This window comes from Suricata suricatta, chromosome 6 (assembly GCF_006229205.1).
Source record: "Suricata suricatta isolate VVHF042 chromosome 6, meerkat_22Aug2017_6uvM2_HiC, whole genome shotgun sequence".
Taxonomy (NCBI): Eukaryota; Metazoa; Chordata; class Mammalia; order Carnivora; family Herpestidae; genus Suricata; species Suricata suricatta.
Genome location: NC_043705.1, coordinates 19,483,103 through 19,505,342, shown reverse-complemented (window position 1 = coordinate 19,505,342; position 22,240 = coordinate 19,483,103). Strand labels below are relative to the sequence as shown.

The window sequence follows — 22,240 nt, the reverse complement described above, 5'->3', positions numbered from 1 at the left end:
TACAGGGACCTTCCCCTTCAATTCTATGTAATACAGTTAATGCCACAAACACACAGAACTTTATTAAGTACACACTATTTCCTCTATAGCTTAGAGCCTCATAATGGTATGGAACCCCACTGACGGATCAGGTCTTTGTCACCTTGATGGTAATACTGCTAATAGAGATGGGGAAACCCTCACTGGAAAAGAATGCTGTGAGGGAGGAACAGGGCACCCCTCCAGTACCCCAGCCGCAGTGCTTGGAAGCCTCTGACCTGGGCTCATTTTTTCCCATCTATTTATTTATTTAAATTAAAGTTGGTGAACATACAGTGTGGTATTGGTTTTTACCTGGTGACTGGAATGTGTACCCTGTGGTGAGCTACTCATGGGGACAAGAGATCTAGAGTTTGATGAACTTGCATGTACAGCTATCCAAAATACCTATTACTCCTGAGTACTGGAGCATTCTAGAAGGCTGCCACCTTCGCTTGGAAACACTGACATGTGCAACGCTACTTTTGGATAAAGATGCTTTCTCAGGGATGCAAGTAGCACAGGAGAGCGGCATAGACCACGTTGACTGAACTACAATACCACTGGATGGTTTGTACTATTTGTGTGTTCCAAAAAAAGGACTAGAAAATCTCCGACAACGACCTGCTGTGTTTACTTCTTCTGTATTTCCTACTGCAAAGTGCCTGATCTGCATACTACATCATCTGCTTTGCTATAATCTATTTAATCATGCCCTTCTGCAGTGCTGTACTACCCCTGTGCTTTTGCTCAAGACCCTCCGCCGTCTGGGGGGACCCCACCCCATCAATGCCATCCACTTGTCTTACTCAAGCCTTTGGGACTATCTCAGCCTGGCCTGTTCCTCCACTAACCTGTCCCCCTTTCCAGACCACATAATGGCCAGTTTTCTAATGCCATTATGTTCCAACACTTCAGGACAGTATTCCATGCTGTCTTTCACTGATCACACATTGGTTACTCATGCATAAGTCTCGCTCCCTGAGATTACTACCAATAGACTGAGAGCAGGGAGAAAATGTTTGGGAATGATTTTTAGAGACCAAGTAGTATTTCCCCTGCATCATACAATTGCTCCTGCGTTAGAATCAATAGATCAAGTTTTCTTTCACTTTATATTCCAGATGACCAAGGGGAAAAACACTATCTGATATATTAATATAACTATTAATTTTTACATAAAAGTAATTTCATCATCTCATCTCAAATTCTAATTTCAGAGATCACACTGCTAATGATAGTATATAAAAAAAGCTTATTAGAAATTATTTCTCAGGTTACTTTCAAAACTCTTACCTTTCCCAGTGGCTACACACATTAGGGTCTTCAAGATTCAGCGAGGATGCTGTCCTACCCCAGAGACACAGCAATAAACAAATGAAGCTCAGGCATGAGTTCAAAGAAATCACCATTTTTTTTTCTGAAGAACAACCTACAAGAAAGAAAAACCCTCCAAATTAGAGATGCATTAAAATGACCCAAACATAATTCTTTTTGGCCAGCAGCCATTCGGTACCAGTTGTCACCAGGGCTGAACCATGCCTAACAAGTCATGTGTTTAAATAGACAGGTCACCAGATTTCATGGTCCAAGAGAGAGGTATTTCTTGTGTTGTGCAGAGTGGTCACCATTTTGTAAATTACTAAAATGTGCAAATCATCATTAATTGCCACCACAACAAAAGCCCTTCTCATCCATGCCAGCGACATTAAAGGAATCTACCAGAACAACTCAGAGCAACACAGGCTTCCAGACTCTCTCACCAGGCACACTTCCCTTCTGGAAGAAGAGGGCTCACAGAGGACTCTGGCCTCATTTGTCCCAGAGGATAAGTGATGAAACAGAAGCTCCATTGAGACAAGAGTGAGGCACCTCAGGCTCAAACTGAGATTCATTCAATAATTCATTCAATGTGCACTGAATGTCTGCTCTTTCCTAGGCACCGTGCAAAAACGGAACATAAAATACAGATATGGTTTCTGTTCCTGGCCAGACATTTATAATTCAATAATCGTTATGTACAGTTCTTAGACTTAGTGGTTCGGTTTTCCCATTTGCTCAACAGAAACAAAACCAGCTATTCCCACCCTATAAAGGGCTCTCCATAGGTGTAGAGAAAAAGGTGTAAAGCTGTTTAGAGGTGGGTGTTGGAGAAAACCATCTTGGTATTATTGAGAGGAAGAAAGAACACAATGGAAAGCAAATAACAACATACTGGCCACAGGCTGGGCAAAGGAGGTACCAAGAGGAAGGAGAATGTTCCACACAGAGAGAACCGGAAGTAAGGGAGGGTCAGGCACATTTTAGGAAGCTCAATGTAACTCAGCCAAGAAAGAGACAGAGGAATATCACAATAGATTTTATACACCATTGCAAAGTATGGCAACTTCACTGGGGATGACATAGACCTTGCAGAACTGAGTGAAACTGAGAGACTTTTAGGACTTGGAATCCATTGAACTTGGTGACTGAATGTGGGAGTCAAAGAGAGGACCATGAGAGATCACCCCATAGGTCAATGGCATGCTCTTCATTAAGATGGGAGGCCCAGACACCCTCCCCTACTGGAAGGAAGAAGCTTTAGTTCAGTTTCAGATATGTCAAGTTTGAGGTTCACATGAGAGACTCAAATGAAGGCATCTGCAGGCATTTACTGAACACCTACTATGTGCCGGGCACTTGTCAGCCTGGGTGTGTAATAGCAAGTATGGCTTGTACCTGGGACTCAAACCCATCTCCTCACCTCCAGGAACATATTACTTAGTAAGAAGGAAATGTTTAATTGTCACACTTATATAAAATGATTTTATCTTACAGTTCATGAGACTGAGTCCCACGATGGGCTATACACTGACAGTGCAGAGCCCGCTTGGGATTCTCTCTCTCTCTCCCTCTCTCTCTGCCCCTACTCCCCCTCCCCTCAAAATAAATAAATAAACACTAGAAAAATAGACATGGAACTATACATAGCTGAACCTATTACTAATTAAAAAGAGAATAAGTACTAACTGGCCTATTGGTAAACTAGAGAAACTAGTAACAATAGGCCAGATTATGTGACCAAAGCAGTTACTTTCTGGGTGACAGCTGGCATTTTGGGAAGCTATACTAACTTTCCACATCACACATGTGGAATCAAATGGGAACAAAATTTACTCAATAATAACCTTGAGGGTTGGAAAAAGTAAGTTTATCAGGGCGCCTACCTGGCTCAGTTGGTGGAACATGTGACTCTTGATCTCAGGGTCATGAGTTCACCACAAGTTGGGTGTAGTGATTACTTTTAAAAAGGGGTAAGTTCGTCTTCAAAAAACATAAACAACAATACCAGCAAAAACCTAACCATAGGAATTAGTTCATCCTTCAAATTCAAGAGAACAGATCGAGTGACGAAGTCCTCAATCCTTCAAAATCAAGGATATTAAGTCTCTTGTGGCAAGTCACATATCTCTAAGTGGACAAAAGCTAAAACTAAAGAAAACGTTGATTTAGAATAAGGAAATAATATCATGAACTTGTAGGATAATTAAAAGATACTGTAAGCCACTCTGAAAGGCTGTGAAATCTTAAAAAGGAGAGTTTCGAACATCACAAAATATATTCTAACACAGAAAGCATAAATGGGTAGCCAAAATAAGGCTTATAAATTAACTCAAATTATTGGTGTTTGTCATGAAGTTGTAAAATCCGAAGCTTAACGTTATGAATCTAAAGAAGCTATTCCACCTAACAGGAATGAATAAAAGTGATAATGATGACGGGCAGTAACAGCTCACATTTCCTGACCCATCGCTCTGTGCCAAACATGGTGTTGAATCTTTGATGTGTGTATCCGTCCAGCCCTTCCCTAAGAAGTGGTGCTTTTATTACCCCATCTCACAGCTAAAGACATGCAATATACCGCTAATGTTTTCCACACCACTCAAAAACGGTAAACCTGTAAGATATTTAGTGGCAACAGAGAAGCATAGCAAATATCTCTTTGTCTCATTGCTTTGTCTAAGTCAGGATAAGTGTTTTGTATCAATGAAGTGCGAAATATGTACATTAACTTTCATTCTTTCCTCAAAGATAAAAACGTGTGCCAGTCAGCAGTAATCGGCCATCTACTTACCAACAATTACCCCAAATTGGAAAGTTTATTATATCATGAGTCACCATCTTAGACTCAAACCATCCATTTCCCAATTAGAAATGTTTAGTCTATAAAGTTAGAAATTGCTGCAAGCGGTGAATCAAACTGCCAAGAAAAAGAAAAAGGCTGTGTGTTTTCTTTTACTGTAAAAACGTTCGCGCTAATCTTTCGGTAGCCCTTCTTGCTTTGCACTTGATGTACGGCTCTGCAAAGGCTTTAACCTGTCTATAGAGATGGCAGAGGAGAAAAAAAATCAAAATTTGGTCACCTCCCTTCGCTTTTGAAATTCGCATAGAAAAAAATCTAAACACATTGCAAAATTGCTGGAGGTGTTTCCAGAAAGGAAAATATACGTACATTTAAAAAATGTATATATATGATGCTTGTCTCATTCCCAAAGGATTTTATGAATTAAAATCAGAAAATTAACTGCATTCTAGAATAATCTACATTTAAGTATAAAACATCAAAAGCAAAAAGAATCACTAGATCAAGATGCAGGGATCATGCAAACACACACACAGCTAAAACCATTTAGAAAGTAATCCAAATGTTTCATATGGTGAGGGGAGGGGACATTTCACAAATACGCCAATGAGCTGTAAAAAACTACGGAAATGCAACATTTCACTATATTCAGAAACAAAGAAGCTCCTTCCTTTTGTTCTGTCTTATTGAATAAAGGCATCAAAAGGCAGGGGCACCTGGGTGGCTCAGCAGGTTAAGGTCCACTCTTGACTTTGGCTCAGGTCGTGATCTCATGATTCCTGAGTTCAAGCCCCATTTTGGGCTCTGCACTGACAGGGCAGAGCCTCCTTGCGATTCCATGTCTCCTCTCTCTGCCCCTCCCCTGCTCTTTCTCTCTCAAAAATAAAGAAGTGTTTCAAAAGTAAAATAAAATAAATCTACTGAGCGGCAATCCAAATAAGTGAATAGGGTATTACATATACCCTTTCCCTATTTTATCTGTTTTCTTCTATAGGTTTTGACAAGCAAAAGGAGTTCCATTTTTCTTTCTTATCTACCCTGAAGGAAGAAAGTTCAATATATTTTTTTCTTTCACTTCTCTCCTTTAAGCTGTGCCATCTTGTCTTACACTATAATCTTCCACGTTGGAGCACAAATGAAAACAAAACAGAATCTTTAATAAATAGCATGATTTCAATTGAAAAAGAAAGGTAGGCCAGTGATTTGCTTCTTTAAAATAGACATTTGGAAAATATTCAAAACTTTAAATAAAGAGTTATGCTACCCTCACCCACTCAGTCTTCCTCTTCAAATAACTTTCCTTATGGTTCCATTTAACAAAATTTAAAATGTAAGAAAGAAAGAGAGAAAGAGAAAGAAAAGAGAGAGAGAATCATTTGCATGAACCCCCTAGTGCCAAACTTGATTGCATTCCATATCATTCACTTAATTATTATGGAAAAATCAAAACAGAAAATCAGTACAACTGATTAGCATCGCTAAAGTGCTCCTATTAGAAAAAAGAAACACAGCAGGCAGAATTAACTCTTGCCGCCTGCTAGGAAGGCAAGCCTTGCTTACTCTCAGGAAAACCTCAATAAATAATCAGGTTGAATACAGTCCTCAGAATGGATAAATCTGGGTTCTGATGATAGGGAATTGTTTCCTTATCGGTGTATTAGGGAGCGCTAAATAACGGGGCGTTGACTCACTAATTTATTTTTGCAACAACAGAGGGATAAATGACTCCAGACAATCCTTTCTGGTTCTAAAATCTACTTCCTTCCCAGAATCAGTAAGTGCACACATAGAAATAACTTTGGCACCCTCACCCAGTTTTTTTTTAAGTTCATTTTCCTAGAGTTCACGGTTTTCTAAGTGAAAATAAATTTCTATTTATTTATTTATTTTTATTTCATTTTATAAAGTTTATTTATTTATTTTGAGGGAGAGATAGAGAGAGGGAGAGACAGAGAGCATGAGCAGGGGACGGGTAGAGAGAGAAGGAAAGAGAAGGAATCCCAAGCAGGCTCCACACTGCCAACACAAAGCCCCATGTGGGACTGAATCTCATTAACCGTGAGACCATGACCTGAGCTGAGACCAAGAGTCAGAAGCTTAAACTGACTGAGCCTCACAGGTGCCCCTGAAAATAAATATTTTGATTAAGAATAGCCACATTTTCCCAGGCACCTGCGTGGCTCAGTAGGTTAAGCCTCTAACTCTGGATCTCAGCTCAGGTCATAATCTCACAGTTGGTGGGTTCAACCCCCACATCGGGCTCTATGCTGGCAGTACAGAGCCTACTTGGGATTCTCTCTCTCCCTCCCTCTCTTTCTCTCTCTCTCTCTTTCTCTGCCCCTCCTTGCTCACACGGTCTCTCTCTCAACGTAAATAAATGAACTTAAAAAAAAAAGAGAAGGGACAGCTACATTTCCACAGTCCCCACCCCCTCTCTGGGTACCAAAAGCCACTGATTTTAATCACTCCATCATGTTATCTAATAAAGAACATACTAGCTTTTCTTCAGGAAGGCCACCAAGGTGAGGCAGAAGGCAGCCTCCTGTGTTCTTTCCAGAGCGTCATGCCTATTAAGAGAGGACCAAAGCTCCAGCTCTGAGGTATCAAAGATGTCAAAGTGTAACACTTATTCACGTGACTCTTGACCTCAAGTGTGAGCTCAAGCCTCACAATGGGCATAGGGTTTGCTTTTGAAAAATTAACATAGCTCTTACTGGTTGTCCTGATAAAAATTTTCACAGAAACACTACTTTGCCGATAAAAAGAATCCAGGAGGCACTGTTGTGATTTCCATTTTCACAGTTCAAAGCGAGTTATTCTAGTAATGTATTACTTTAACCAAGCATAACCTTCAGCTGAAACATTACAAGTACTATATACATTCTATGTGTGTAGACTCTCGCGTCATTTTGCTCACATCGAACAGCACAACAGAGATAGTCTTCTGAGTCAAATTAAATCATCTTAGGTTGGGTGTCACACAGCATTCTTTGGAAGACTCTAAGAATACAAGTTAAATGAATGTGGCTATTAACATCAAAGAAATTCATCAGCTCCTATTTTATAAGTTTATCATGGTTTCATAAACAACCAAAAACAATATCCCTAAACATTAGCATGAAGTGAGTGTTTAATACCAGTTCTGGCATTCACTGATCACTTCACATTAAAGAAAAACTAGGCAAAACCCTGGGGATGCCAGGCACTGGGCTACGCTGACAAAGGTCACCAGCCACACAGAGAGCAGCCACAAATGGACCATTTCAATTCGGTACCTTGCAGGCATGGTTAAGACCAGAAGAGGCTATTGTGGGAACACAGAGGTACAGCCTCAGCTACTTAACAAGCTAAACCCACAGGTATTGTCTAGGTGGCACTAAGGGGTAGCTGGGGGGAGACCCTGGTCACCCACTTGTCCTCAACTCTGGGAAGTACTCCACAACATCTCTAGGAATCCCAGCCCAGCATATGGAAAAAAACCCACAAACAATACTCACTAAGGATCTCAGTTCAAACAACTGCGGGGACCATTATGAATTATAAGGCATGTCTCTGCCCTCAACAGGTCAAACTCTACCAGGAGGAGGGGCACCTGGGTGGCTTATCCGGTTGAGCCTCTGGTTTCGGCTCAGGTCATGATATGGTTCGTGGGTTCGAGCCCCTTGTCAGGCTCTGTGCTGACAGCTAGCTCGGAGCCTAGAGCCTGTCTTCAGATTCTGTGTCTCCCTCTCTCTCTGACCCTCCCCTGCTCATGCTGTCTCTCTTGCTCTCAAAAACAAATAAAACAATAAAAAATTAAAAACAAAAATCTACCAGGGAGGAAAATTCTAAGTAAAATATCATTATTTGCCAAATGAGTCAACACATAAATAAATTGCCAGAGTTTTAACAGGAGGGAAAAAATAATTTGACCCATAAAGTTTCAAGAAAGAGGTCAAACTTGAACAGAAGCGTTCAAAAGAAAATGTAATCTCATTGGCTGAGATTAAATGTTTCACTGGAAATCAGACAATGAAAACAGCAGAGATATGACCCAGTCCGGCTGATGACGACCACATCTGCGATCTGTTGTCGGCATCACATCTGGGTAAAAATGAACCTTGAGTAAATAAAATTATTGAGCTCTCTCTACCTGTGTCTACCATGGCTTCTCATGATTCCTTGTAGGACCTCCCGCTCTCCACCCTCAAGGCTTGGCTCCCACGTCTCTTGAAGCTCTTGAGCACCAGGCTACGGAGCTCACATGGTTTTATCTTGTCTGCTTTGGGATATACTTAAGTCTTTGAGCAGAGTGTACTATTTAATGAAAGAGGTGTTTGAGAGATTAACACAGAGAGGACAAGGAAAATTCAATAACGGAACAGACACTGGAGGCAAAGAAAGTGGGCGGAAGTTAGTGCATTCAGGTATGGGGAGAACTGAGAGGAATACAGTAACATTGGCAGGACTGAGAGAAACTGTAGTAAATAGTGTCGATATTAAGGACAGCTGTTGTGGTTTTAAACCATTATGAATCACCGTTTTATTTCCTTGGTTTGGTCTATTTATCTCCTATTGGTGGAAACAATACTTCTCTTTTTTTTGTTGTTAGAAAAAGAAACTTCAAACACCCCTTCTCATTCCAGGCTTCAGTGAATAAAACCATCTTGATTTTCCTAAACTTCTCACGATTTAATATTCTTCAATAATGTTCTCACTCATTCTTCTTAATCTGGAGTCCTAATTTTTTTGGCCTGTCCACAAAAAAGAAAAAAAAAGCCCTATTATTCCTTTTATAAAATTGACCCTTGCTTTCCTTCCTTTTTCAACAACTATGCTCTGGCAGCCCTAATTATGCCCTAGTGTTGTAGCCAACCTCCAGGATGACCTCCAGTGTTCCCTGCCTTGTGGAAGCCCATCTGTCAATGAATACACTGTGTCAATAGGATATTTCAAAACGACGGAGTATTACTTCCAAACCTAGGTCATCAGGGGGTCTCCAGCTTGCTGTTTGGATCACCATTCTGCAGGAAGCCAGCTGCCATGTCATTAGGACACTCAAGGAGCAAAGTGAAGAATGGAGGCTTCCTGCCAGCAGCCATTCAAGGGGGCCCTTCAGCCCCAGTCAAGCCTTCAGCTGACTATAGTCCCTGAGGTCATAGTGACTAGAACCTCAGGAGGCCCTGAGCCAGGTCCACCAGCTAAGGTTCTTCCAAATTCCTGACACGCAGAAAATGAAGTAATGAATGTTTGCTGTTCTAAGCCACTAAATGTTGAGGTAATTTGTTACACAAGAGTGGAGAGCCTGTAAGTCTGTATTTTAATATGTCTATACCAAAAACATTTTGTTGGACTTCCAAAAGGCTCTCAATAATGCTCACAATTTTGTTGACATCTTCAGTAGCAGTAACACACAGCAGAAACCACCTGTGATGATTCTAAAATCTTTCCCCTGCATTATAGCTCCTGGCAGGAATCCATCAACTTCTAATTACAGTTTCAGTTATTTTGCTCCAAGAGTCATGACCTCACAGTGCCTGTGTTTTGAGGTGAATCTGCTGCTTTTCCACACAGAGCAATGTCCTACATTATCCTGCCACTTATCCTTGATCATTAGCATTTGACTACCCAAGAGAACAGACCTGCTTCACGATAATCTGGAGAGCTCATCATGGTCTCTGCACCTTGTAAAATATAAATTACAGGGGCACCTGGGTGGCTCAGTCGGTTGGGTGTCCGACTTCTGCTCAGGTCCTGATCTCACAGTTCGTGAGTTTGAGCCCCACATCAGGCTCTGTGCTGAAAGCTCAGAGCCTGGAGCTGCTTCAGAGTCTGTCTCTCTTTCCCTCTGCCCCCTCCCCACTCAAGTTCTGTTTCTCTCATCTCTCAACAATAAAATTTTAAGAAACTTAAAATACATATATATATATAATACACTTTTTCATCTACAAATAAATGTTTCGTTTACTTACCTACATGTAAAGTAGCTTTATTTATCTCTGATAATTTATCTACATAAAACTTACATACAATTTAGTTTAAATATTTTTTCTCTTTTAAGTCATTATTTTGAAATAATTTCAAATTTATTTAAAAGTTCTAAAAATAGAACAAAGAATGCTCTTCACCCACACTTACCAGCTGCTAACATTTTGACACATTTCCTTTTGACTGTCTACTTACACACACACACTCAACTATTTGAGAGCAATTTGTACATAATCATGCCTCTATGCCTCTAAATACATCAATGTACATTTCCAGAAGGACATTTACATATATAATTACAATGATCCAAATGAAAACATTTAGCATTGATGTAATACTACTATGTAATCTAGAGACCTGATTCAATTTTCATGAACTATCCTAATCATCTAATTATTTTAACAATCTGTCACATAGACATTTTTTAAAATTTCAAATGAACAATTGTTCTTTTAATCAGCAAACATCAGCGAAGGCTATCTTTGCCCTCACAGAGTTTACAGTATCGTGTGTATGGTAATGACAAGGCAATGTAAAATGTGACTAGAGTCCTAGGGCGTTATTAAGTATGGACGTTCAGAAAGTATTCCTGACTTGTGAGTGGGCATAGGAATTAGCACTGTTGAAGATTTTGAGGGGTAGATGGCGCAGGGGAGATTGTCCCCAGAGGAACCGCTGTAGGCAATGGCAGAGAAAAAAGCTTTCCAGAGGAAAAGGCAAATGGGCAAGACTGTCCGGAACACGGAGTGGAAAAGTGAGTGAGTGAAGAGGAATTTTAGGCCCACGTCAGGAATGGCACTTCATATCATGGTTTAAGATTGACTCAAGGTAAAATATCTGAACACGTGATAAGACCTCAGGCAAAGGATGAATGGGTTTGAGAAAAAAACTAGAAAATAGAACTTGATCAGCCCAGGAAGAAAGGGAGGCCTCCTGCCATTTTTTTTTTCTCTTAACCAACAATACTGATCAAAGAAGCTGATTGGACAGTTTTGACCAATCCCCTGACAAAATGCCAGTGGGAAACTCTCTGACATGCAGCAGGATACTTGAGTACCATCAAAATCTTAAATATTTCCTTGCATGTGAGGGTTGGGGGAAGACAGGAACAATAATGGGAAGCCTAAGTGTTTGCATGGTTCCTCTCACAGGAAGGTCCTTTTCAGGGGTACATACTGCTACCTGTTATCGTAGGAAGGATGACAACCCATATTCTGCCCCCACCTTCCACAGGACAAGGGCCACCCACTTGTTACCTGGTTCTCCTAACCAGGTTATTATAACCTGGTTGTAATATATATATATTGTAATATATATATGTATTATATATATGTATATATTGTAATATATATATATATATATATATATATTGGCTGTAATAATAACCTCTGGATTATTACTCTAACCTTCAATTTCTAAGATTCTTACCATTAAGGCATAGCTGTGCAATCCAAGCCAAGCCTTTCTTTACTCAAAGGCTACTTCTTTTAATTTACAATTAAATTAAATTAACTTTATTTTAGAGAAAGAACACATGCCAGGGGGGAGACAGGGAGAGAGAGAGAGAGAAAGAGGGACAGAATCTCAAGCAGACTCCATGCTCAGTGCAGAGCCGGATGCGGGACTCAATCCCACGATCCTGGTATCATGACCTGAGTTGAAATCAAGAGTCAGACATGACCACCTGAGCCACATAGGCACCTCAGAGGTTATTTCTTAAAGAAGAAAACCCAGAGGGACAAAGACCCTTTGAGGGAAAGAATTTCCATGGAACCAAGATTTTTGAAAATTTTCCTATCAACTCTATCTATTCAGATTTTATTAAGGTACATGCACACACACACACACATACACATACACACAGCATTCCTTTGTTTTTTAAATACTTCATAACAGGCTTGTAACACTCATGTGGATCCCAAAAGTTTCCAAGGCACTACACATTATCTTGAGGTTCCCAGAGCTTTTATACAAAAAACAGAACAGAAAGTTAGAGTTTATGGCCTTATGGGATCCAATCAAAATCCTTTCTTTTTTTAAATGTTTATTTATTTTCGAGAAAGACAGTGTGAGTGGGGGAGGGGCGGGGAGAGAGGGAGACACAGAATCCGAAGCAGATTCCAGGCTCCGAGCTGTCTGCGCAGAGCCCAGTGCAGGGCTCAAATTCATGAACCAGGAGATTATGACATGAGCCGAAGTTGGACGCTTAACCTACCGAGCCACCCAGGCACCCCCAAATCCTTTCATTTTTATGAAAAAATCATTGGAGCCCCCAGTCATGGTTACACAGCTATATCACAGAGCTGTTGTGTGAGCAGTCCAACACTGGACCCTAGACCATAGGGCTGCTTCTACTGTCAGTCAAATCATCACCCAGTGAACAAGCCAGAGTCTTCCTAAAATCACACTCCATCTGTATAATGAACAAGAAATGCTTCTTGAAATGTAAACTCATTAAAAGCTAGATTCTCCAAGTGACTAAGCTATTTCTGGTCAAAACTGAGAACCTGAATTGGAAAGTATGAAAGGTATTTCCACATTTACAGGGTACAGATGTTTTAAATCATCAGTGACATTGGGACTCAACTGCCATTCTTCCCAGGGTTACTCAGGTCTGAACCACAAATCCAGACCAGGATGCAGAGTGACCACAGACATCTCTTGCAGCAGGCATAGCCACAAAGGAGTCTGGACATTTTCATCCTTTTGGTTTTCAGCCCACATGGTCAAAAGCTTTGAAGATTTCAGGCAAAATGTGAGGAAACTGCTGAAGAAATGTAAGTAGCCGGAAGGACATAATTATTCAAAGTTGGGTTTGGCCAGGACATTAAGGAGAAAATCCTTGGGCAGTCTTCCCTCCCACCTCCGCTTCCTTACCAATTACATATATATGCAAATATGAGAAGCCACAGCCCAAACCCCAACTTTATGACTCTTAAAATAGGGCTTTGTTTTAGTAGATAAAGTGCCACATGCTGAAGTAGCAACACTGCTTCCTGTAGTATCTAGATAGATCTTTTATTCAAAAAGTGACCCTGTCTGACCCTGAATAATGGTTTGAGAACAATCTCATATTGAGAGGAAATTAAGGGCCATGGAAATTAAGGCTCCATAATACTTCCTTCATTCACATTATCCACAATTCTCTCTTCTGAGTTCCCTGCATCTCTGTACTTGGTCTTCTCTGCCATTTTTAGGGTGATTCAGGATCCACAAGCCATGGGGACAGGAAAGCACAGCAACCAAGGTAAATTCTAGTCTAGCTTGGCATCAGAGTTTTATCACTGCTGCATCATTCATTCTTTCTCTGCTTTATTTCCCTTTCACAAATATCAGCCAGGAAAGCAGCTTGAATGGCAAGCAAACTTGAAAAAGAGAGCTGTATTTTTCATGTGTCTTTCTTATAAACTTCCAGAATGCCTAAGAGCCATTGGGCTTTTGTGTGAAGATAACCTTTAGCAGGAAGCTGGTCCAATACTTTTAATTTTACAAATGGTGATGCCATGGTTCAGAGAAATTCAGAGTACGCCCAAGGTCACAGAGCTATTTCATAAATAGCTTCTCCTTAGGCTAATATTGGCCCCCCATTTAAGATCCTGTCAGTTTGTCTTGCACAATATTATGAATTGCTGCCCACCAAGATAATCAAGACGCAATTACATATTTTTTTCCTGTGGCTGATGCCAGTCCTCATAGAATATAAATATACAAATTACTAGTCCTAGGGTTCTTACAAAAGTTTAACATAAATATTGATGAAATGTCCAAGGCAACTTGTGAATGATCCTTTTCATTTCGAGGAGGAGGAGCTCACAATGAATTATGTCTACTTAATCTGTGCATTGAAGGAACAAATTAGACACAAGCCTCAAAAAAGTTTTGTTAATGGCTGTTGTGAAAAGATTGAAGAAAGATAGATAACCCCCAATTTCTTTACTGCAATGATGCTTTTTGGTTTTCTCTGGTATCTTTGGCACAAAGAACAGCACCTAGTGGAGAGGAAGGAAAATGAATGGCTGAGAAAATGAATGATGAATGAATAAATGAATGAATGAATTTAAAGAATAAAGTATAGAGAGGAGTTAAATATGTGGACTTGAACAAAGAATTAAAAACAAAAAACTTGGATCTAGAAAGACTGCTCCTGACTCAAGCAAGATTTGGAATTGGTAAACTGAAAGGAAAATCCCAGAGTTGAAACTAGATGATTACAATACTGGTGACTGTAAATACAAAAAACAATGAAAGCTTTGCTGGAAAACTATTGGGTCAATTATAGAAAAAAATTTGTTTTTTTCTTAAGAGAATTCTATCGACACTTTCAAGGGCTTAGTTAGCAGTTATTCTATAAATTCATTTAAAAAGTTAAGGCTTGGGGTGCCTAAGTAGCTCAATTGGTTAAGTGTTCAACTTCAGGTCAGGTCATGATCCTGTGGTTCATGAATCTGTGCTCCCTGTTGGACTCTGGGCTGACAGCTCAGAGCCGGGAGCCTGCTTCAGATTCTGTGTCTCCCTCTTTTTCTGCCCCTCCCCTGCTCACACACTGTCTCTCTCTCTCTCAAAAATAAATAAACTTAAAAAAAATTTTTTTTAATTGGGCACCTGGGGGCTCAGTCATTTAAGTGTCCAACTTTGGCTTGGGTCACAATCTGGAGGTTAGTGAGTTCGAGTCTTGCATTGGGCTCTGTGCTGACAGCTCAGAGCCCGGAGTCTGCTTCAGAATCTGTGTCTTTCTCTCTCTCTGCCCCTCACCAACTCACATGTCTCTCTCTCTCAAAAATAAACTTAAAACAATTTTTTAATTAAAAAAAATAAAAAGTTAAGGCTTTGGGGGCACCTGGGTGGCTCAGTAAGGTGAGTGTCCAACTCTTGATTTTGGCTCAGGTTATGATTCCAGAGTGATGAGACTGAATCCCATGTGGTTCTGCATTGCATGGAGCCTGCTTAAGATTTTCGGCCTCTCTTTCTCTCCCTCCCCAGCTCACATGTACTTTCTCTCTTTCAGAAAACAAACAAACAAAAAACAGTTAAGGCTTTATTTTCATTGGCGTTCCTTTATTCTCAGTAAGTGGCCCTGCTCAAACATGGCTGCATTTAGTCATGATTCTTATGGACCTGGAATTGATCTCAGCTATGGGCAAAATGAAGTGACCATGAGTATCCGTTGGGAGCAGCAAAGGGACAGTCCAGGATGGACTGGGAGTCAGGTAATAGGAATGACAATGGAAGGTCCTGGAGTCAGGGTAAAGGAACAACAGATCCAACCTCTCAATGGCAACCTCTTACTATGCTAAGAACAGTTGCATCCCCCTGGCAGAAAAGTGTAATTCCTAGGGTGCACTGTATATGCTGGTGTGAGGACCCATCTCAGCAAACTCCACTCAAAAAACAAAGCCTGGAAATGCCCTTCAATGAACCCCCAACAGTTAGCAGATTATTATAGCCTACAGTAAGCAACTAAAGGACTGCCCTGCTTCCATGTGTTTATGAAGTGTAGTACAAATATAATCTAGAAAAAGGAAAGAATATATCCTAAGGCAATTTAAAATATATCCTTGAAATACAGACAAAAAGGAAAAGAAAGGGGTTTGTGTAATTTTAAGTCTTAATTCTGAGAAGCAACTAATGTCTTTAGTAAAGTTCTACAAGGCAACTACAAGTAAAAGAACATTTTAATGGACCCCAAATGTACATTAGTATTTGTACATTACCTAAATAAGGCAAGGATATTGATGCCACAGGTGGGCATAAATGCATGCCAAGTATAATGGTAAGAATAAATAAATGACATTAACATTAAATAGCACAAATTAATATTAAATAGTACATATTAATATTAAAATAATATTATCCATAATATTGAAATAATTACAGGTATGGTAAATAACACATCCAATCTTAAGCAGACTCTGATAACTCTTTAAGGGATATTTGAACCAAATAAGCTAAAGGTATCTGAACTGAAACTCTGGAAGTCCACAGGCCCAATTTAGGACATTTTGTTTAATGTCTTCCCTTCTTGCTCTTTTAAAAAGGTCATTTCCCTTGGGGTACCTGAGTGGCTCAGTTGGTTAAGCATTAGACTTTGACTAAGGTCATGATCTCACAGTTCATGGGTTTAAGCCTCATGTCAGGTTCTATACTGAGAGCTCAGAGCCTGGAGCCTGCTTTGGATTCTGTGTCTCCCTCTCCCTCTGCACTTTCCCACAACCACCCCCCTCCCCCCACGCTCTGTCTCTAGAAAATGAATAAACGTTCATAAAAAATTAAAAAATGAAAAGGTCATTTCCCTTTTCCTTTTATTATAAATCCTCTTCCTTGACTCTTTTTTGTTTAATTTGCAAATCTCTAATGGCAATATCTTCACTTTGTCATAAATAATAGAAACTACAGGTAGCAGAAAGCATTCAAGTTTAAGTTGACCCTATCACACTGAATGCATCCATTTCCTTCTTATGAAGAATCAGTTAGTATAAACTGTATCACTGTCATGTATTCAAGGTTTTAAACATTCTAATCACCTCATTTAAAGTCGAAAAATAAAATAGAATGGATTTAAACTATCCATGAAGACCATCTCAATTGGAGAATCTGTGGAGGATGGAAATGGTTTCCTGCACAGATTATATTTTTCTTACCCTGCTAATTTTCAAGGGTCTGTGATTCATGTCTATAATTCGCTTGGGTCATCATGTAAGCCTCACTAAGTGCTTGAAATTCAAACCATTACATAAGCTTCCTGCCAACTTATTTCTCTTTCTGAAATAATTTATTCTCTCATTAAATATCTAGTTAATGATGTGCTAGGACCTCAGTAAAAATATCCTTTAGTCTTTTCACTAAAAACTGCATAGAAACCTCTGATGCGACCAACTCTGCATATCCTTCATCTGATAATATATATGTTACCCCAAGGCTGCACATCATTTTTTGACTTAACCTGTCCTGCCTCCTCAACTAGACTATAAACTCCTTGAAAGCAGAGACCATGTCTTGCTCTTGTCTTCCACTGCCCTCCTCCCTGATTACTTCTTCTCTCCACATCTATAAGAATATTTCCGAGGCGGGTGGAGGAGGCAAGATGGTGGAGAAGAAGGGAGCTCTGTAAACGTCGTCTGCCCCATTTTTCAAACTGAGGAGGACATTACTCTTATCTGCAAGAGTGGGAGGAGAAAATACAGACTCCAGAAAGAAGACAACCTTAAAGATGCCTGAGTGAGTGAGTGTGAACTTGGGAGATTGGAAAACAGGCCAGCCCAAGAAGGGCAGGAGAGGTGGGAGCCCAGCCCAACACAGGGAAAGTGTGTGGAGCCCCTGAGAGACAAAGGGAAGATAAAGAGAAACTGAATACGCTTACCGTACTATCTCTAGAGAAGAGATAAAGAACTTAACCTAGGACAGAGATTAAAACTCTCACCTCGTATATAACCACTGAGCTCAGGGAGAGAAACCTGTCCCATATAACTGGTGACTTTTTCCTTGGGCTCCACAGCATCAGCACTGACCCAGGATGGCACCGGGGGGAAAAAAACAGCCCCCTCCCCTTGTGCAATCCCTGCTGGGAGGCAGGCGGCCCCTGGGAGCACACCTCACCTTCAGCAGCGACAGAAGGAATCCTGGGTGGCACTAGGAAAAACAGCCCCCACCCCTACTCGATCCCAGCAGGGAGATGACGGTGGCAGGCAGTGCAGCAGCAGCTGGGGCACACACTTGGCCTCCTGCAGCGCACCTCACCTCCGGTAGCAGCAGCACAAATCCCAGTCTGCGCCAAGAGAAACAGCTCCTTCTCCCTACGAGATCCCGACTAAGAAGCCAGCTGTCAAAGCGAGTACATCTCATCTGTGGTAGCATTAAAGTGCATGGACTAGGATTTTGAAGCGAGGCCAGCCTGGAAAATACAGCTTGGCTTAGCCGAGGCACAAGGAGGTTGGACTCATAAGAGCAGCTTGCAGTGCTTAGTTCTAGCAGAGCTTGAGGAGTCGCCATTCTACTCTGCAATCACCAAGGCAGGGCCTCTGAGAGCAGCCCCTGAGACCTACCTACACCAAACCACGCCTATCCGCGAGGGGGAGCTGCTGCTTTTTTTGTACTTACTTTTTTTTTATTATTATTACTTTTTTTACTCTTTTTTTAATTTTTATTCTTTATTTTCCTTTTTCCCTCTTTTTTTTTCCTCTTGCCATCCAGATATATTCCCCCTTATCTCATCCTTATCTCTCCCCTGGCCTCATTATATGCTTTTAGACTGTCCATTGCCCTTTGTTATCTCTGCCCTCCTTTATTTTTTTCTTCTCTTCTTTTCTTTCTTCTCTTTCCCCTTCCTTCCTTTTCTTTTCTTCCTTTCCCCTTTAATTTGTTTCTTTGCTTGATTTGTCTGTGCGTTTGCATGCTTTTGTTCCCTGTGTGTCCCTGTCTGTTTTCCTTTTCAGGGCTATCCCAAGAAACAAGCCAAAGTATGCATGATGGAGAGTCCCAAATATTGCTGAGTAGGGAAATAAAATAATCAAAGGCACCACAAGAGAAATTGAGAGACACCATTAAAAGAACACTTCCTGAAATGACAGGCCCTGGACAGTCAATAAGCCTCCTTTAACAGAGCAATACTAACAGGTGCACAGTGCACAATGCACTTTTAAAACTGACAAGAGACAGAAAACTAGCCAAAATGACAAAAGAACTCTCCCCTAAAGAAACCCGGGAAGAAGTCACAGCCACAGAACTGCTCAAAACAGATCTAAGCAACATAACTGAGCAAGAATTTAGAACAATTGTCATAAAATTAATTGCTGGGTTTGAAAGAAGCATTAGAGAAGCTACTGATACTATGACTAGGGACCTTCAGAATAGCTGTGACAAGTTTCTAAAAAAGGCTACAAAATGAGATGAATAATAAAATGGAGGTGATGACTTCATGGATTGAAGAGGCAGAGAGAAGAATAGGTGAATTAGAAGACACAGTTATAGCAAAAGAGGGAGCCGAGAAAAAAAAGAGAGAAATTGATCCAGGAGCAGGAAAGGAGAATTCGAGACTTCAATGATCCAACCAAATGGAACAATAGCTGTGTCATAGGAGTTCCTGAAGAGGAAGAAAGAGAGAGAGGTCCTGAAGGGGTGCTGGATCAAATTATACATGAAAATTTCCCCAATCTGGGGAAAGAAATAGACATTTAAGTCAAGAGGCACAAAGAACTCCCTTAAGTCATAACTTGAATCGACCTTCAGCACAACATATCATAGTGAAACTGGCAAAATACAAGGATAAAGAGAGAATTCTGAAAGCAGCTAGGAATAAAAGGGCCCTAACATACAAAGGGAAACCTATCAGAGTGGTTACAGACCTATCTAATGAAACTTGGCAGGCCAGGAAAGAATGGCAGGAAATCTTCAATGTGATGAACAGAAAAAATATGCAGCCAAGAATCCTTTATCCAGCAAGCCTGTCATTCAAAATAGAAGGAGAGGGGGTATAGCTCAGGGATAGAGCATTTGACTGCAAAACAAAATAGAAGGAGAGATAAAGGTTTTCCCAAATAAACAAAAATTGAGAGATTTCATCACCACCAAACCAGTCCTAGAAGAAATCCTAAGAGGGACTCTATGAGGGAAATGTTGCAAAGAATACAAGGTACCAGAGAAACCACTACAAACATGAACTCTACGGAGGACACAATGAATCTAAACCCACATTTTTCAATAATAACACTGACTGTAAATGGACTGAATGCTCCAACCAAATGACACAGGGTAGCAGAATGGATAAAAAAAAACAAAATCCATCTATTTGCTGTCTACAAGAGACTCATTTTAGACCTGAACATACCTTCAGATTGAAAGTAAAGGGATGGAGAAATACCTATCATGCGACTGGAAGCCAAAAGAAAGCCAGAGTAGCCATAATTATATCAGACAAACTGGACTTTAGAGTTAAGGCAGTAACAAAAGATGAAGGACATTATATAATAATTACAGGGCCTCCCCATCAGGAAGAGCTAATAATTATAAACATCTATGTGCCAAATTCAGGAGCACCCATATACATAAAACAATGAATCACAAACTGAAACAATCTTATGGATAAGAATGTGCTAACTGCAGGGGACTTTAATACTCCACCGACAGCAATGGATAGATCAACCAGACAGAAAATCACTAAAAAAAACAATGGAATTGAACGACACATTGGAATAGATGGAATTGATAGATATATTTAGAACTCTGTATCCTGAAGTTGGGAAATTCAGCTTCTTCTCGAGTGCACATGGCACATTCTCCAAGATAGATCACATACTGGGACATAAAGCAGCCCTCAATAAATATAAGCGAATTGAGATCATGCTATGAACACTTTCAGACCGCAATGCTATGAAACTTGAAATTAACCACAGGAAAAAGTGTGGAAAACCTCCAAAACTGTGAAGGTTAAAAACCACCCTACTGAAGAGTGATTGGGCTAATCAGGAAATTAGAGAAGAAATTATAAAATATATGGAAACAAATGAAAATGAAAATACAACAATCCAAACTCTCTGGGACACAGCAAAGACAGTCCAAAGAGAAAGTTTATTGCAATCCAGGCCCATTTCAACAAACTAGAAAAAGCGCAAATAATGAATACCAATAACGAAGCAGTGTAAAGAGAAATCAAGAAACTGATCCCATTCACAATTGTATTAAAAACCATAAAGTACCCAGGAATAAGCCTAACCAAAGAAGTAAAAGACCTGTATGATGAAACTATAGAAAACTTATGAAAGAAATTGAAGAAGACACCAAGAAATGGAAAAACATTCCCTGTTCATGGATCGGAAGAATAAACATTGTGAAAATGTCATTACTACCCAAAGCAATCTACACATTCAATGCAAACCCAATCAAAATTGCACCAGCATTCTTCTCAATCTAGAACAAACTATCCTAAAATTCATATTTTACCACAAAGACCCTGAATAGCCAAAGTAATATTGAAGAAGAAAACCAAAATGGGAGGCATCACAATCCCAGACTTTAGCCTCTACTACAAAGCAGTCATCATCAAGACAGTGTGGTGTTGGCACAAAAACAGACACACAGACCAATGGAATAGAATAGCGAACTCAGAACTGGACCCACAAATGTATGGCCAATTAATCTTTGACAAAGCAGGAAAGAATATCCAATGGAAAAAGACAGCCTCTTCAACAGGTGGTGCTGGGAGAGCTGGACAGCAACATGCAGAAGAATGAAACTAGACCACTTTCTTACACCATACACAAAAATAAACTCAAAATGACTGAAGGACCTGAATGTGAGACAGGAAACAATCAGAATCCTCGAGGAGAAAGTAGGAAACACCCTTCCTGACCTCAACCACAGCAATTTCCTACTCGACACATCCTCAAAGGCAAGGGAAATGAAAGCAAAACTGAACTATTGGGACATCATCAAGATAAAATGGTTCTGCAAGGCAAAGGAAACAATCAACAAAACCAATAGGCAACCGACAGAATGGGAAAAGATAGTTGCAAATGACATATCAGATAAACGGCTAGTATCCAAAATCTACAAGGAATTCACCAAACTCCACACTCAAAAAATGAATAACCCAGTAAAGAAATGAGCAGAAGACATGAACAGACACTTCTCCAAAGAGGACATCCAGATGGCCTACAGGCACATGAAACAATGCTCAGCATCACTCATCATCAGGGAAATATAAATCAAAACCACACTGAGATACCACCTCACGCCAGGCAGAGTGGCTAAAATGAACAAATCAAGAGACTATAGATGCTCGTGAGGATGTGAAGAAATGGGCACCCTCCTCCACCATTGGTGGGAATGTAAACTGGTGCATCCACTCTGGAAAACAGTGTGGAAGTTCCTCAAAAAACTATTAATAGAACTCCCCTATGACCCAGCAATAGCATTCCTAGGGATTTACCCAAGGGATACAGAAGTGCTGATGCATAGGAGCACAGGTACCCCAACGTTCATAGTGGCACTTTCTACAATAGCCAAATCATGGAAAGAACCTAAATGGATGGATCAAGAAGATGTGGTGTGTGTGTGTGTGTGTGTATGTGTATACACACACCACATCTTCTTGATCCATCCATTTAGGCTCTTTCCATGATGTATGTATGTATGTATATA

General features: G+C 40.3%; 1 protein-coding gene across 1 annotated transcript in view; it reads right to left on the bottom strand.

The window, feature by feature from the left end:
* The window catches only part of MEGF10 (multiple EGF like domains 10), a 171,714-nt gene that overhangs the window by 124,696 nt on the left and 24,778 nt on the right, over positions 1 to 22,240 (bottom strand). Inside the window, exon 2 of the mRNA XM_029942159.1 lies at positions 1,315 to 1,450. Within this exon, the coding sequence (XP_029798019.1) occupies positions 1,315 to 1,430 (116 nt within the window). The 5' untranslated portion in view covers positions 1,431 to 1,450. The remainder of the gene's footprint in view (positions 1 to 1,314; positions 1,451 to 22,240) is intronic.